A 14,166-nucleotide genomic window follows, 5' to 3' on the forward strand; every position below is an offset into this window, starting at 1 on the left:
TGGGAAGAAAGCACATTGAAAAAAAAAGCCACTAATTTTATTTGTATAAAAAAAAGAAGAAAACACTGTGAACCCCTGAGATGGAGGTGGAGACGCTGTTGGAGGTCAGAAGGACAGAGAGAAAGCTCGGTAGCCCAGATTAGTGAAGACGTCCACTCTGCAGCTGTTGCCCGCAGCTGTCAGGACCTAGAAACAACAGGGGAGTGACTGACCTGCCCCAACACCCTGGCCTCCCAGGGTCCCCACCACCCCTGCCCGGACCTACCTTGCACTCAGGGGCTGCTGGTTGCTGGTTGAGGCTGAGGCTTAGCAGTCCCGGGGAGGAGCCAGGCACTTGGGCCTTGAGCTCCCCACTCAGCTGCCACTGGTTGACACAGCGGCCCTGTCCAGCTGATAGAATCTGTGGAAGACAGGGAGAGAGCTCAGAGTTCAGGGCTGGAGGAAGAGCAGGGCAGGGACAGCAGAAACAAGACAGAGGGCCTCACCAGGTCCTGGTAGAAGGTGACATGCTTCTGTGGCGCCCGCATGGGGAAGACGGTGGTGGGTGTGGAGGATCGGAGGTGCCAGAGGGTGAGTGCTGGGCCTCCTCCGCAGACCTGGGCAGAAAGATGGGGGTCCCCAGTTACTGTGAGCCATGGGCCCTCAGCCAGACAAGGCCCGAGCTGCCACCCCAGCCTGCATGCTGCCTGGCTCACCATCCAGTCCGAGTCAGTTGCCAAACATCCGATCCAGCGCCCATTGTGGGGCCTCGAGCACTCCTGGGAGGGAGGAGAACAGAGCAGAAGATGACATCGGAGATGCCCAGGAAGGAAGAAGGGAGGACAGAGCGTGGGGTGTGCCCTCACCTCGTGCTTGTAGACCTCGATTGTCTGGACCTCCTTGGCTGTGCGCAGGTCTGCGGAGGAAGAACCATGAGAGGCATCCTCCTCGCCCCAGCCTCCCTTACCACCAGTCTTCCCTCCAATGCGACATTCCTTACCCCAAAGCCGCACGGCCCCATCCTCGCCGCCCGACAGCACCTCCGGGCTCCGCTCCCGCAGTGCCAAGCAGTGGATGTAGTCCGTGTGGCCCCGGAGGGCCCACTGCAGGGAGAGGGGCAGTGTCAGGACAAGACCCAGGAGGAACACCGTTGCCCCTGCTCCCCCGGCCCTGCTCTCTCACCATGAAGGTCCCTGTCTCAAGGTCCATCGCATGCAGCTGACAGTCTCCCCCCGCCAGGATGAGCAAATTCTCCTGCAGAGGAAGGCGGGATGGAGTCAGAAGTCAGGGTCAAGTCAGGCCAGGGAGAGGGGAAGGATCAAAATCTGGGCCAAAAACAGGACAGGGAAGAGCCCCGAATTTACAAAGGACTCAAACCTTGGGCACGAGAAGCAGAGCATTGATCTCAGGTACTTCCAGGCTGGTCCTGAGGGAAGGAAAACAGAGTCAACTCTGGTGAGGTGGCACCTTCACCCCCAGGTGCCCTCTGCTCACAGGGCCTGGCTCACCTGTATGGGGGCTGACGACGCCACAGCTCCTTACAGCCCTTCATGGAGAGAAATGCTTGTTGTATAATCGCTGAATCATGTGACTCTCTGTGACCCCATGCACTGGGTGGCCTCAAAGGCTCTCTCTGTGTCTGGGTACCTCGCCCTTCCCCCAGCTCCACACTCACCTTCTTAAGGATCTCCGCCCAAAGCCAGGCCTTCACCTCCCCATCCCCAGCACTCAGCAGATGTCGATCAGTGGAGACCATGCTGTAGACGGGCCCGTCATGGGCTAAAAGGAAGCACAGAAGCTGAGTGACCTCGTCCTGCTCCTGTCATCCACCCTGGGGTCCCCCAAGCCAGACTCAATGCCTGCACCCACCTTGGAAGGTCACCATGGGCTTCTTACTTTCCTCTTTGGCCTCGGAGCTCAAAGCAGCAGACAAGCTGAAGGGAAAGGGGAGAGGGGCCTGAGTGTCAGAAGAAGGGGGCATTAGCCCCCCAGAGGGCCAACTGTCAGAGCTCATGGACAGTGGGGAGCAGGGGCAAGGGTACCTAAAGATAGCTATCTGTCCATAATTGTTGCCAGCTGCCAGGAACTTCCCACAGGGTGAGACGCTCTGGGAGAATACGGTCATGTGCAGCCGCTGCAGGGCCTCAAACACTTCCATCTGTGGAGAGAGGCTGGATGAAGGCAGGCTGGGGCGTCCGAGACCTCTGATCCACATACTCCTTCCTGCTTCCCCTGCAGCAGTCAGGCCTCCCACCACCCAGTTCTCCTTTGAGACAGCCCACCAAGTGGGCCTTGCCCATATAGGTCCCAGGGGCGGCTCCAGGGAGGTGAGGAAGGGGAGAGCTGAGGCATGATGCCTAGTGGAAATCTGAGCAAAGACTCAGCCTCTCCTCCCGGTTTCCTTAACTGTCAAATAGAGCTCATGGGAGATTTTGTCATGATTGGATGAGCTACTGTACATAGCGTCGCAGTTTCTGCCTTCGCTCAGAAACTGCTTAAAAAACTACTCTATTACTCCAATACAGAAAAACGTACTGACCCCTGATCCGCATCCTGTGACTTTCACGTTAGGCCCCTGAGGTATTTCTGGGTTATCCTCCCTCCCCCGGGTCAGAATCCGATCCCACCAACAGCCCACGCAAAACAGGGCTCAGGGCACGACTCCCTGCCCTGCCCCTTCGGAGCCGGGCGTGAACTACAAATCCCAGAAGGCACTGCGCATCGCCCCCCCTCACCTGACCCAGAGGCACCGCTTGCTGCGCCGCTCGCTCCATCTCGAGAACTAAAAGTCCCAGAGTGCTCCGCCCGCAACGCAGCCTCACGAGTCCGGAAGTACCAGTGGGCGCCTCCCCTTCGCGGTTCCTCACCTACCCGATACTGTTGGCCGGCCGGCGTGAAGACGGCCACCGCGTAACCCAAGTCCCAGGAGCGGAGGTGACCACCGAGAAGACACCCCAACACCAAGTGGCGCCCACCGCGACCCCGCTACGTCGGGTCCCCTCCCCCACCCCGCTGAGCAGACCCGCCTTCCAGCTGCGTGCGGTTCTTCTTCCGCGCCTGCGCGGAACCTGGCCGCGCGCGCGCCTAAAGCCACGCCCCACGCGCTGGGTCACGCCCTCAAAGGCTCCGCCCCTGCCGCCTGGATCCCACCCCTCTGCCCGCAGGACCCCGAACCCCAATGATCCTGCAGCAACCCCTGGAGCGAGGCCCCCAGGGTCGGGCCCAGCGCGACCCGCGGGCCGCCTCGGGGGCTTCTGGAGGCCTGGACGCGAGGTGTGTGTGGGTGTGGGGGGCCCTGGGTGGGCCCGGCCCAGGGTCCCAGGAGTTTTGGCTGGGGCCTCGAGCAGGTCTGCAGGATGACACGCGGTGGGGCTAATTGGCAGGGCTTGGGCATAAGCTGAGACAAGGTTGGAGACCTCCGAGGCAGGCTCCTGGATGGTCTGGGAGAGAGGGTGACTTAGACGTCAGCGACAGGCATGGGCCGGGGGGCTGCTGGCTGACGTTGCAGGCTCAGGCGGGCAGATCCTGGGGATGGCGCCAAGAGGGTGGGGTGCTCCTAGCTCTCTTTTCTTCCCAGCTCCCCTCTCCGAGGAGCTGTGCCCATGAGCACCAAGCGGCGCCTGGAGGAGGAGCAGTGAGTTTGGGGGCAGGGAGGGACTCCCATCAAGTCCTCCGTCATCTCAGGTCCCCATCAGGCTACCTCTCCTCTGAATCCCAGCCTTCCTGCCTCCCCGTCTCTCCCCAGGGAGCCCCTGCGCAAGCAGTTCCTGTCCGAGGAGAACATGGCCACCCACTTCTCTCGACTCAGCCTGCACAATGACCACCCTTACTGCAGCCCCCCCAGAGCATTCCCCCCAGCTCTGCCCCCACTCAGGTAGGCACCATCCACAGTCCGCCAGCTGGGCCTTCCAGGGGATCATACCCAGTCCTAGGAGCCCATTTCCAGGCTCTGCCTCACACTGCTATTTTTAGCTTCTGGCCAACCTCTGTTGTTTCCCTACTTGGCTCCTTGGAAGGTGCCAGCAGTCCAGGAGCCCCTGGGGACCTGGACCAGGTGGGGCGTGGCTCTGCCAGGCCAGCCTCTGCCCCTGTGCCCTGTTATTTCCTCTTCCAGAAGCCCTTGCTCTGAGCTGCTTCTCTGGCGCTACCCTGGGAACCTGATCCCTGAGGCTCTCCGGCTGCTGAGGCTGGGGGACACTCCCACCCCCCACTACCCTGCATCCCCAGCTGGGGACATGATGGAGCTCTGAGATCTGGGGAGCAGTGCCCCTGGCCCCCCCACTTCTTCCCCTGAACAAGGGAGAGCAGCACTCCCATGAAGGGACCAGCTGCCCTGCTTTTCCTCCAGACCAGGCCTCTGGGCACAGGACCTCCCCTCAACAGAGGACACAGAGCCCTGAGGTGGAAGGGGCAGGAACATGGGAAAGGAGGCCATCCCTTCCCCGCTGAGAATTGAATAAAGATTGCTGAGTGAATGAAAGCTTCAATCTGGAACCCAGGCTCTTTGGGGAAGGGAGGGCAGGGAGGGGTGCTGAATGCCGGATTTCTCCTCAAGCACTTCCCTGGAAAACGGTCGCGGCCGGCCAGGTCCTGGCAGGCTGGGCTCAGGCATTGAGAATGGGTGAGTCAGAGCCTCGCCCCCACCCCCGCGGTGACTCACTCCTCCCCTCCAGCTCTGGGAAGTCAGGCTGGGATCATGCCACTCTCCAAACCATTTAAAGTTAAAGATTCTTTTATTAATAAATTCTCTCCCCCTCCACATTTTCTCCCCAAATAAATATCTTCCCCTGTCTTAGGGGGTCCGAGGGGGGCAGTGTCTTAGGGCCAGCCCCATTAGAGGGCCAGCCCTCTAGTGTTAGGAACAGGTCCCTAACCCCCCAGGCTGAGATCCCAAGTGGTGGAATTTCAGTACATCTGAGTGGGTGGGACCTGGTGTTGTGTCGGTCCCTCAGGTCAGCCTGGCCCCCAGGCCATGTTGGGGGTGGGGGTGGGGACCCTTGTGCAAATGCTGCGGTTCCTTGGCGTCAGCTGTCTGGCATGAGCCAGCCAGGGTCTCCTTTTCTATTCTGGAGCCAGAGACAGGGCAGTCAGACACCTTGGAAGGCCCTTCGGAAGCTTGGGCCCAGACCTTAGAGAAGTGATTCACTGTCCCCCATCCCTCCACACCCCTGTGGTTGGAGCAGCCTGGCTCTGGCTGTGTCTGGGAGGCTGGGGCTGGCTCCAGAATGAATGAATGAATGATGAGCGGGCACAGCCTCCTGCTGGCAGGGGGCGCGCCCTGTCACTGGATCAGGGCCACGCCAGGACAGCTCTCCCCACCGGTCTCCTCGATGGGGGCTGCAAAATAAGAAGAGGGGTGTCAGGAGTGGGGAAGATGTTGAGAAATGATGGGGGACCAGTGGACGGGTGGGGACATACTTACTGGTAAACTTCTCTCTCCTGCGGCACCGTCTCCAGACCAGGAAGCCAGAAAGTAGCCCCAGCACGAGGGCCAGGCCCAGGGCGCCCCCCAGGATGGGCCACAGCAACCTGAAGGGGGCTGGAGGGGCCGCAGTGCCTGGGGGCGGGACTTCAAGTCAGACCTCGCTCCTCTCAGGCCAGCCCCACCCCCTAGATCGGAACCTCCAGGCTTCCCTCCCCCAGGTCCCTACCCCGGCGAGAGCCCCTTCCTCAGTCCAGCCTCCACCCCCCACCCCGATTAATTTCCCAGATCTCAAGTCCCTTGCTCCCCCGCTCCACCCCGCAAGCCTCTCCCCTAGCTTGGGGTCTGCTTGCCCCGGCCCCGCCCCCACTCACAGCCCAGGCAGAAGTCGCTGTGCGGTCTCGCCCGGCACGAGGCACAGTCCATGCACTTGTCTAGGTCCGCGCTCCAGGAGGTGCCGCGAGAGCAGGGGGTGGTGCCTGGGGAGGGGGCCGCGGGTCAGAGGCTGGGGGCGGGGCGCGGCTATTTTGGGGGCTGAGGTCAGGGTCGGCCCGGCTCGAATAACGTGAGTCACCGTCGCCCTCCGCATTCCTCACAGGTGACCGCACGGCCCGACCGGGACACGGCAGCGCAGGGGAGCAGGGGGCATAGTGCGGAACGCTTTGGGGGGGGGGCAGTCAGGTCCCCATAACCGGCCCCCCCACCCCGCTGCAGGCGGGTGACTCATTCCCGGGCACTGGGCCCGACCCCGGTCCCTCCCCCCGCATAGCTGGGCACTGAAGTCACCGGATAGAAGGGGGCACCCCACATGGTATAGGGGGCACGGAGGTCTGTGTCCCTCAACAGCCCCCCACTCTTCGGTTAAGGCGGGGTGGGCAGACCTGGTATTGATCAGGTTGGGGGCGTGCCGCCTTACCAGACGAGACATCCCTCTCTCAAACTTTCTCCACTTCCGAGTTCAGACTCTCAGGACAGAAACACCCCGCCCCCCACGTCGGACAGGCGGGAAACTGAGGCCCGGACTACGGAAGAAGCTGGGAGAGGGATGGGACCTCTCCTGATCAGGGGATGCCGTATCTGAGGACTGTCTGATCCCGGATCCCCGTGTCCGCCTGGTCCCCCAGTTCTGACCCGCCTCTAGGCTCCTGGTGCCGGCTCCCGGATCCCGGCCCGGGGACTCCCCCCGCTCCCACGCCCTCCCGCCCGGCCGTGAACCGGCATACCTGGCACTCTCTCCCCGGCCGCGGCGCGCAGCAGCGCCAGCCCGAGCCCCAGCACGAGGAGCCGCAGCAGCGGGCGTAGCGGGCAGGGAGCCATGGTGCTCGTCTGGCAGCCGCTGCCGTCTGCGCTCGCCACCCGTGGACCGGGGCACACAGCGGCGGCCCCGCCCCCGCCCCCGCCTTCCGGGGCGGACCCCTCGTCTTGGCCCGGCCCCCACGATCCGCCTCTAGACGGCCCATCCCGCCCTGCCCCGCCCGCTAAGTTTAGGCATTCCCTCAACAAACGCCTCCTCTGCGCCGGAGCGGCCAGAATGCCAAAGAGAGGCAGATGTGGCCTTGCCTTCTCGGTGGCTGAAGCCCGGGAGGTGTGTGTTGGGCGAGGGAGCGGGTCTGACACGAAACAACCCATCTCAGAAATAACTGCAGCTTTCTTAAGGGCCCCGAGGGTATAATAATATAACAAAAATAATACTACTGTGTCGTTTCATTTCTACCTTGGGACATTTGTTGATGTTTGTTGTTCAATTGCTCAGTGGTGTCCGACTGTTTGCGACGCCATGGACTGCAGCACGCCAGACCTTCCTGTCCTTCACTCTCTCCCTGAGTTTGCTCAAACTCATGTCCATCGAGTCGGTGATGCCATCCAACCATCTCATCCTCTGTCGTCCCCTTCTCCTCCTGCCTTCAATCTTTCCCAGCATCAGGGTCTTTTCCAATGAGTCCGCTCTTCACATCAGGGCTTCCCTGATAGCCTGCAATGCAGGAGACCCCGGTTCGATTCCTGGGTTGGGAAAGTCCCCTGAAGAAGTGATAGCTACCCACTCCAGTATTCTTGGGCTTCCCTTGTGGCTCAGCTGGTAAGGAATCCAGCCCCAGTGCGGGTAGACCACGGACTGTATAGCCCGTGGACTCGCAAAGAGTCAGCCGCGACTTTCACTTCACTTCACTTCACTCTTCGCATTCGGTGGCCAAAATATTGGAGCTTCAGCTTCAGCATCAGTCCTTCCAATGAATATTCAGGATTGGTTTCTTTTAGGATTGACTGGTAAAATGCTGTCTCCCTTTTTCGGAGTGAAATGAGGCTCGGGAAGGTTAGGTGAGTTCCGGAGTCCAGACCCGAGCTCTGTTCGGCCCCGCACCGCGCGCCTTCCCAGCGGGCAGAACTGCAGCCGGCTGCTACCAGGGGCCCGGGCCAGAGGTGTGCAAGCAGAGGCTGCAGGCTCGAGCGCCCCTTACTGACCAGGTTGGGATTCACCGCAAGTCGGACAAGGGTCTCTGCCCCTCCCCAGGGCGGTGGGCCGGTGACGTCACTGCCTCTTTAAAGACCCCCGCCTCCGCCCCCATCTCCACATTCTGCCGGCTACTCAGAGTCTTTGTGGACTCCTCAGGTGAGCCTGGGCAGGTGCGCCTGTCGTGGGGGAAGGGGTAGACACCGGGGATTGCGGGGCGCATGGGTCGTGGCAGAGTTGGGTTGCGGTGCATGAGACGAACCTGAGCTGATTTGACCGCGAGCCCCTGGGGGCGGGGGGACGCCTGCACCCGAACCGGGGCCCTGAAGGGGTCCTTCGGCGGAAGGGTTAAGTGCCCCTCCCCCTGCCCAGGACAAAGGCACCGAAACCCGGGAGCCCCTCCCCCACCTGTGCTGCTCTCTAGGGCCGAGCCCTTCTCCCCCTCACCTGTACGAGCGGACCCCGCGGCGAGCGCCGCCCTTAGGCCCCTCCAGGGTGCGCGGCTTCCACGGCGGGGGGCTGAGGACACCCTCCTTCGGGCCAGACTCAGGGGAAATAGGGATCGAGAGCGGGAGGGGACGCCCTCGGATGAGCCGAGGCCATAGCGTGTGGAAAGGGAAGGGGCCGAGAGCAGGGGCGCGCTTGTAAGGCTGAGGTGCCGGGTGCCTAGGCTAGCGTGGCCCCCACCCTAACCCGGGAGGAGAGGCCTGGAGGGCTGACCCTGGGGTTGGGATTGGCGCTGTACGGCCCGCCCCGTCCGATCTCCCCTGAGGTCATGAGTTCTCCAGGGTTGTGGGCGCGGTGCAAAGGAATGGAGAGTCTGCCCTCTGGCCACCCGCTGGGGCTGGTGCTAAGTTTAGGTCCCAGCCGTGCGCGGGAACTTTGTGCAATGGAGGATCATAGGGGGACCCTGAAAGGAACTGATCGCCCCCCAAACGACCTCCGAGACAAATGAGGATGTGAGGGGGCCAGAGTTGCCCCAGAGGAGCTGGTTCACTGGACAGACTCCAAAGGTGGAGTTTCCCCCAATTTAGGGGAAATTGGGCCCTAAGAGGATGGCATTTGGGGCAAGAATACACAAGAAAATGTCACCAACCTTGGGAGTCTGTTGTGTAGGCAGGGCAGAGGGCAGGACTCCAGGGGGCAGCTGGGGACCTTGGGAAAGGAAGTACTTTGGGTGGGAAGGGCTGGTGTTATTGTTTTGTTGTGTTTCTTCTCCACCTCTCCTGCCCCATCCAGGTTTTGAATGGGTGGAGCTGGTTTGAACCAGGCAGTGGTGAGCAAGGCCAGGACTGTCTGGCCACCGTCCACACTATATCTTAAAATCAAACTAGCAGCCACCTGTTTGGGGGCATGGATCCAAGTTGGGGTGAAGGGTTTGGACACTTACGTTGGATGCTAAGAGGAAACTTGGATCTGTTCTTGGTGTTAAAACTAAGTTTTAAGCCTGGAATTCATGGCTAGAGCCAACCCACTACCCATTTGCCCTGTGGAAACTACTGAAAAATTGCATCCTGTTGTTTCATCCCTTTTATCCCTTTGTACCCAAAGGGCCATGGGCTAACCTTTACATGTGTGTGTGTATGTTAGTAGTTCAGTCATGTCTTTGCAACCCTGCAGACTGTAGCTCACCAGGCTCCTCTGTCCATGGAATTCTCCAGGCAAGAATCCTGGAATGGGTTGCCATGTCCTTCTCCAGGGGATCTTCCCGACCTAGGGATCAAACCCAGATCTCCTGCATTGCAGGTGGATTCTTTACTGTTTGAGCCACAATGGAACCCCAGCATTTGCGTGAAAAGAAAGTGAAAGTGAAGTCGCTCAGTTGTGTCCCGACTCTTTGCCTGTCCGACCCTTTGCGACCCCATGGACTGTAGCCTGTCAGGCTCCTCTGTCCATGGGATTCTCCAGGCAAGAATACTGGAGTGGGCTGCCATTTCCTAGGGAGAAAAATTAATGCTGAAGCATTAAATGCTCATTTGCCCTTGAGAAAATAAGGCTTGGAGCTTGCCTTGCCCATGTACAGGGTTCATACTGACTTCCAGGGTTCATACTCTTGGTGTCCTGTGTGGTGGCTATGGCATGTGGCAAGGGACCTAGCGTTCATTGAGAATGAGGGGCTGAGCCAGCTGGTCTTACCCTTACTCTACTTTTGTCCCCCAGCGCAGCGTCTCAGCCCCAGCCTCGCCATGGCTTCCGCTGGTCTGCAAATCCTGGGGATCATCCTGACTCTGTTTGGCTGGGTGAATGCCCTGGTGTCCTGCACCCTGCCCCTGTGGAAGGTGACCGCCTTCATCGGCAACAGCATCGTGGTGGCCCAGGTGGTGTGGGAGGGGCTGTGGATGTCCTGCGTGGTGCAGAGCACGGGCCAGATGCAGTGCAAGGTGTACGACTCGCTGCTGGCGCTGCCGCAGGACCTGCAGGCCGCCCGGGCCCTCTGCGTCATCACTCTCCTCGTGGCCCTGCTTGGCCTGCTGGTCTACCTTGCCGGAGCCAAGTGCACCACCTGCGTGGAGGACAAGAACTCCAAGGCCCGCCTGGTGCTCACCTCTGGGATCATCTTTGTCATCTCGGGGGTCCTGACCCTGATCCCTGTGTGCTGGACCGCCCACACCATCATCCAGGACTTCTACAACCCTCTGGTGGTCGAGGCCCAAAAGCGGGAGCTGGGAGCTTCCCTCTACCTGGGCTGGGCGGCTTCCGGCCTTTTGTTGCTGGGTGGGGGGCTACTGTGCTGCACCTGCCCCTCTGGGGGCTCCCGGAGCTCCAGCCATTATATGGCCCGATACTCAGTATCAGCCCCACATACCGCCTCTCGGGGTCCCTCCGAATACCCCACTAAGAATTACGTCTAATTTGGGTAGGGGAGTGGGGGCTCCTTTGACAGTGGAGTCTAACCCACTGCACTGGAGTCATGGAGATGGTGATCCATAACAGCTTTGGGATTGTTTTGGCTTCTTATTGGGGGTGGGGGGCAGTGGTTAATCCACTTGATAACCTACCTGGGGTCTGCTACTGGTGTTCCTCACTTTGGAAGATGGAGCCAAAAAGGTGATGCTTCAGTTTCTGGATTGTTCTCCACCCTGGACAACCCTCTCTTAGAGACCAACCTGGAACTGTGGTCCCCATGTGAAGGATACCACGCTGTGCCCTGCTGGTGCTGGGGCCAGGGCCTCCATAGGACAAGCCTTTCCTTGCTGGTCAAGCCTCTGGAACCCCCAGGGGCTCTCGAGCCTTATGTAGCCTCCAGAAGAGCAGGTGATAAGTTACCAAAGACCCGCCAGTCTCCAAGTCTTCTGACCTCTGGCTCCTGCATCCTGAGTCATGTTCCCCTTGTGCTGACCCCTGACCCTCCTACTCCAGCCCCTGTGCACTTCCCATATCCTGCCCACACTCACCAGTTGTTACTAAATAAAGCATGTTTTGTTTGATTACTTACCTTTGGTGTTGCTGGGGAGGTTGCTGAATGCCAGACTGGCAGGAGAAGGTGGGCATGACTGTCACACCTCCCGTGTTCCGTCCCCTGCCCCGTGACTCGCATGGCCTGAGTGAGGTCACTGCCTGGGCATGACCTGGAGCAGGCCTTGCCTGACAAACCCACGGGAGGCCATCAGGTCTTCCCAGCCCAACCACAAATACTCTGTTTATTCTGAGTTACAAATGCTCTGTTTATTCCCTACTTGAAGGTGGGGTGAGGGGGGAAGGTGATGGGCAGGGTCTCTGGGCCTAGAGGAGAGCAGCTGCTCTGGATCCCCGTAGTGGCCAGGCAGAGAGGGCCAACTCCAGGCCAGAGAAGGCATAAGGAGCTACTGCTCTTTGGGTGAAGCCCAGGTTCTGGGAGCAAGGGAGGACTCGGGAAGAGGAGGACCAGCCTGAATCCAGGACAGAAGAAGAAAGAAGCAGGAGCACTGGCCAGGCTGCAGGTGGGGCCTCCACGGAGGAGGGTCTAGGCTCAGTCGGGCCGGGTGCTGAGACTAGCTCTGCAGCCAGGCCTGCTCCTGCCTCTGGAAAGTGGGTTCCACCTGGCAGAGGGGTGAGAGTGGAAGGCAAGGTTGAGAGCGGGGCAGCCAGCACAAGGTCAAGGTTTCCAGCAGCAGGCTTCCTGGGACATTTGCCTCACACGTAGTCCCTCTTGTCCAGCCCAGATGCCCCCGAGCGGGAGGGGATAGAGTAGCCCAGCCTCGGTCCCCGGGGCCGCTCGATCTGAGGCGGGGGGCACGTGCAACACAGTAGCCCCCCTCCCAGCAGAAGAAGGGCGGACGCGGCCCAGCCCAGGTAGAGGGAGGCTCCCAGCTCCCGCTTGAGGGCCTCGGCCACCAGGGGGTTGTAGAAGTCCTGGATGATGGCGTGGGCCGTCCAGCACACGGGGATGAGCACCAGGATGCCCGCAAGGAGGAGGAGGACTCCCGCGGTGAGCACGATGCGGGCCTTGGCTCCTTCGTCCTCCACGCAGGTGGTGCACTGGGCACCCGTGATGGCCACCAGCACTCCGAGCAGGGCCAGCAGGAGGGCGATGACGCAGAGGGCCCGGGCGGCCTGCAGGTCCTGCGGCAGCGCCAGCAGCGAGTCGTACACCTTGCACTGCATCTGACCCGTGCTCTGCACCACGCAGGACATCCACAGCCCCTCCCACACCACCTGGGCCACCACGATGCTGTTGCCGATGAAGGCGGTCACCTTCCACAGGGGCAGGGCACAGGACACCAGGGTCCCCAGCCAGCCCAGCACAGCCAGGGTCATACCCAGGAGTTCAAGGCCAGTGGAAGCCATCTGTCCCCTCCCTCAGTCAGGTCTTCCCCACTCTAAGCGGCCCGGTTGATCAGAGGAGTGGGTCTGATGCTCCACGCCTGTGGGAACGCAGGTGGGGGGTCTCTGTGTCCAGCAAGGGCGCGTCAGCGTCCTCTGACCCACACAGCACTCACCACATCCGAGAGCCTCTTGCAGGCACCTCCTCGCTCTGTGCCCTTCACAGATGTGTCTCTGAACCCCCAGCAACAAATCCACCCTCAGTCTCGCTCAGCTGAGTGGCTGCCGTTCCCAAGCGGGTTCCGTTGCCCCTCAGGTGCCCTGCAGTCGGTCCCGCCGCCGCCGTCTGACCGTCTGACCAGCTTGCACAGACTCTCCCGCCGACCCACCTGCCGGCAGAGGAGAGCCAAGCTGAGCCACGTCCCTTGACGGGGCTTGGTGCAGGTTCTGGGCCTGAGCAGCTCACTCGGCGGTGCCACCTGAGGACTCCTGGCTGCCGAAGAGGGGTTTTAAGGCCGAGGAGGGGGAGGAGCCAGAGTGATGGGAGGAGGCAGGGCTGGGGGTGGGGGGGCTCAGAGTCGCAGGGGGATTGGTGACCAGGAACGAACCAGGGAGGAAAGAACCTCCACGCCTGTGGGGACGCAGGGACAAAGGAATGAGGAGGAGACAGGACTGGCCCTGACTCAGGCTGAAAGTGGGAGGACCCCTTGGGCACCATGCTGAGCCTCCTGAAACCCGGCCCCCCGCTGTCTTTGCTCTCCCCCTCCCCATTTTGTTTCTGTTTCATGTTGCAGATGCACCAGCTTCCCCAGTATCACACACCCTTGTCCCCCCAGCCCACCCACCCAGCACTCTCTGGAATCTGATCCATCTCCCGTCTCAGCCTAGTGGCTCTGGCGGCTCCCGAGGGAGAGGGCCCCGCCCGCATTGTTCCCTTGGCGACAGGTGCCTGGCGCCCAGCTCAGGTGGCATCGCCCAGGCAACGGCCTAGAAAACCACCCCCCACCACTACCTTGACTTCAGCTCAGGTGTGCCTTCCCCCTCCTGTTGCTGCCACTGGGGGCTGAGCTGAGTGGCTGAGGGTGTCGTGGGGCCGGGGGATAAAGAGCCTCTTGTGATGGTGGGGGAAGGGGGAGAGTAGAAGGGGGTGAACCCTGGTTGGGGGACAGCCCAGCGCCCGGCTCTGTTTGGGGAGACACCACAGGGGAGGGCGAGGTGGGTGAGGCCCAGGTGACTTGGGAGTCCCTGAGCCCTGCCTCGCAGAACTCAGGACGCACACCCCTTCCTGAAGACCCCATCAGAGCCCAGGACTCCCCTTGTGGAAACAGCCCAGCCTGGGGGTCACACAGACCATGGCTCAAATCCTTCCCGCTCCCCCTCCAACCTACCCACCTCCCCAGCCAGGAGCAAATTCATAGAAGGTCAAGCCTCCCTGGGTCAAAGACCCCTTTGAGAAACCTCACAGGACCCACAAACAGCAGCCCCTCATTTAGGGGGGAGGCATAAGCTCCTTCAAGCCCCTCCCTTGGTATTAAGCACTGAGCTTTATTGTGTGAAAAGGGAGTTGGGGGCT

General features: G+C 61.0%; 5 protein-coding genes across 8 annotated transcripts; 2 read left to right on the forward strand and 3 right to left on the reverse strand.

Moving 5' to 3' along the window:
- Positions 1-21: 21 nt before the first annotated feature.
- On the reverse strand, positions 22-3,042 carry THOC6 (THO complex subunit 6). Of its 2 annotated transcripts, none has more exons than XM_086376151.1 (13): positions 2,715-3,042; positions 2,022-2,137; positions 1,849-1,913; positions 1,655-1,758; positions 1,488-1,525; positions 1,357-1,405; positions 1,162-1,233; positions 980-1,082; positions 846-895; positions 696-758; positions 486-596; positions 266-400; positions 22-186 (listed from the first exon to the last, which is right to left on the reverse strand). In XM_086376151.1, the coding sequence occupies exons 1-13, from the start codon at positions 2,751-2,753 to the stop codon at positions 106-108; spliced, it is 1,026 nt and encodes a 341-aa protein (XP_086232277.1). In that variant the 5' UTR covers positions 2,754-3,042; the 3' UTR covers positions 22-105. The 2 variants fall into 2 exon arrangements, with proteins under 2 accessions (XP_086232277.1, XP_086232279.1); XM_086376153.1 differs by lacking the exon at positions 2,715-3,042 and adding an exon at positions 2,519-2,699.
- Positions 2,774-4,466, forward strand: HCFC1R1 (host cell factor C1 regulator 1). Of its 3 annotated transcripts, none has more exons than XM_086376156.1 (4): positions 2,774-3,252; positions 3,557-3,613; positions 3,698-3,853; positions 4,094-4,466. In XM_086376156.1, the coding sequence occupies exons 1-4, from the start codon at positions 3,158-3,160 to the stop codon at positions 4,227-4,229; spliced, it is 444 nt and encodes a 147-aa protein (XP_086232282.1). In that variant the 5' UTR covers positions 2,774-3,157; the 3' UTR covers positions 4,230-4,466. The 3 variants fall into 3 exon arrangements, with proteins under 3 accessions (XP_086232282.1, XP_086232283.1, XP_086232284.1); XM_086376157.1 differs by having other exon boundaries at positions 3,725-3,853; XM_086376158.1 differs by lacking the exon at positions 3,557-3,613 and having other exon boundaries at positions 3,725-3,853.
- Positions 4,467-4,693: 227 nt separating this feature from the next.
- On the reverse strand, positions 4,694-6,748 carry TNFRSF12A (TNF receptor superfamily member 12A). Its single transcript, XM_086376159.1, has 4 exons — positions 6,625-6,748; positions 5,776-5,880; positions 5,402-5,536; positions 4,694-5,316 (listed from the first exon to the last, which is right to left on the reverse strand). Exons 1-4 carry the CDS (start codon positions 6,716-6,718, stop codon positions 5,261-5,263), a joined length of 390 nt encoding a protein of 129 aa, XP_086232285.1. The 5' UTR covers positions 6,719-6,748; the 3' UTR covers positions 4,694-5,260.
- Positions 6,749-7,802: 1,054 nt separating this feature from the next.
- Positions 7,803-11,285, forward strand: CLDN6 (claudin 6). The gene is made up of 2 exons (XM_086376154.1): positions 7,803-8,009; positions 10,011-11,285. The coding sequence occupies exon 2, from the start codon at positions 10,037-10,039 to the stop codon at positions 10,700-10,702; it is 666 nt and encodes a 221-aa protein (XP_086232280.1). The 5' UTR covers positions 7,803-8,009; positions 10,011-10,036; the 3' UTR covers positions 10,703-11,285.
- Positions 11,286-11,490: 205 nt separating this feature from the next.
- Positions 11,491-12,976, reverse strand: CLDN9 (claudin 9). Its single transcript, XM_086376155.1, has one exon. It carries the CDS (start codon positions 12,615-12,617, stop codon positions 11,964-11,966), a length of 654 nt encoding a protein of 217 aa, XP_086232281.1. The 5' UTR covers positions 12,618-12,976; the 3' UTR covers positions 11,491-11,963.
- Between the last annotated feature and the right edge of the window lie 1,190 nt (positions 12,977-14,166).

This window comes from Bos grunniens, chromosome 25, assembly GCF_055505025.1.
Source record: "Bos grunniens cultivar Pamir isolate PY7600 chromosome 25, Bosgru_T2T1.0, whole genome shotgun sequence".
In the NCBI taxonomy this organism is placed as follows: Eukaryota; Metazoa; Chordata; class Mammalia; order Artiodactyla; family Bovidae; genus Bos; species Bos grunniens.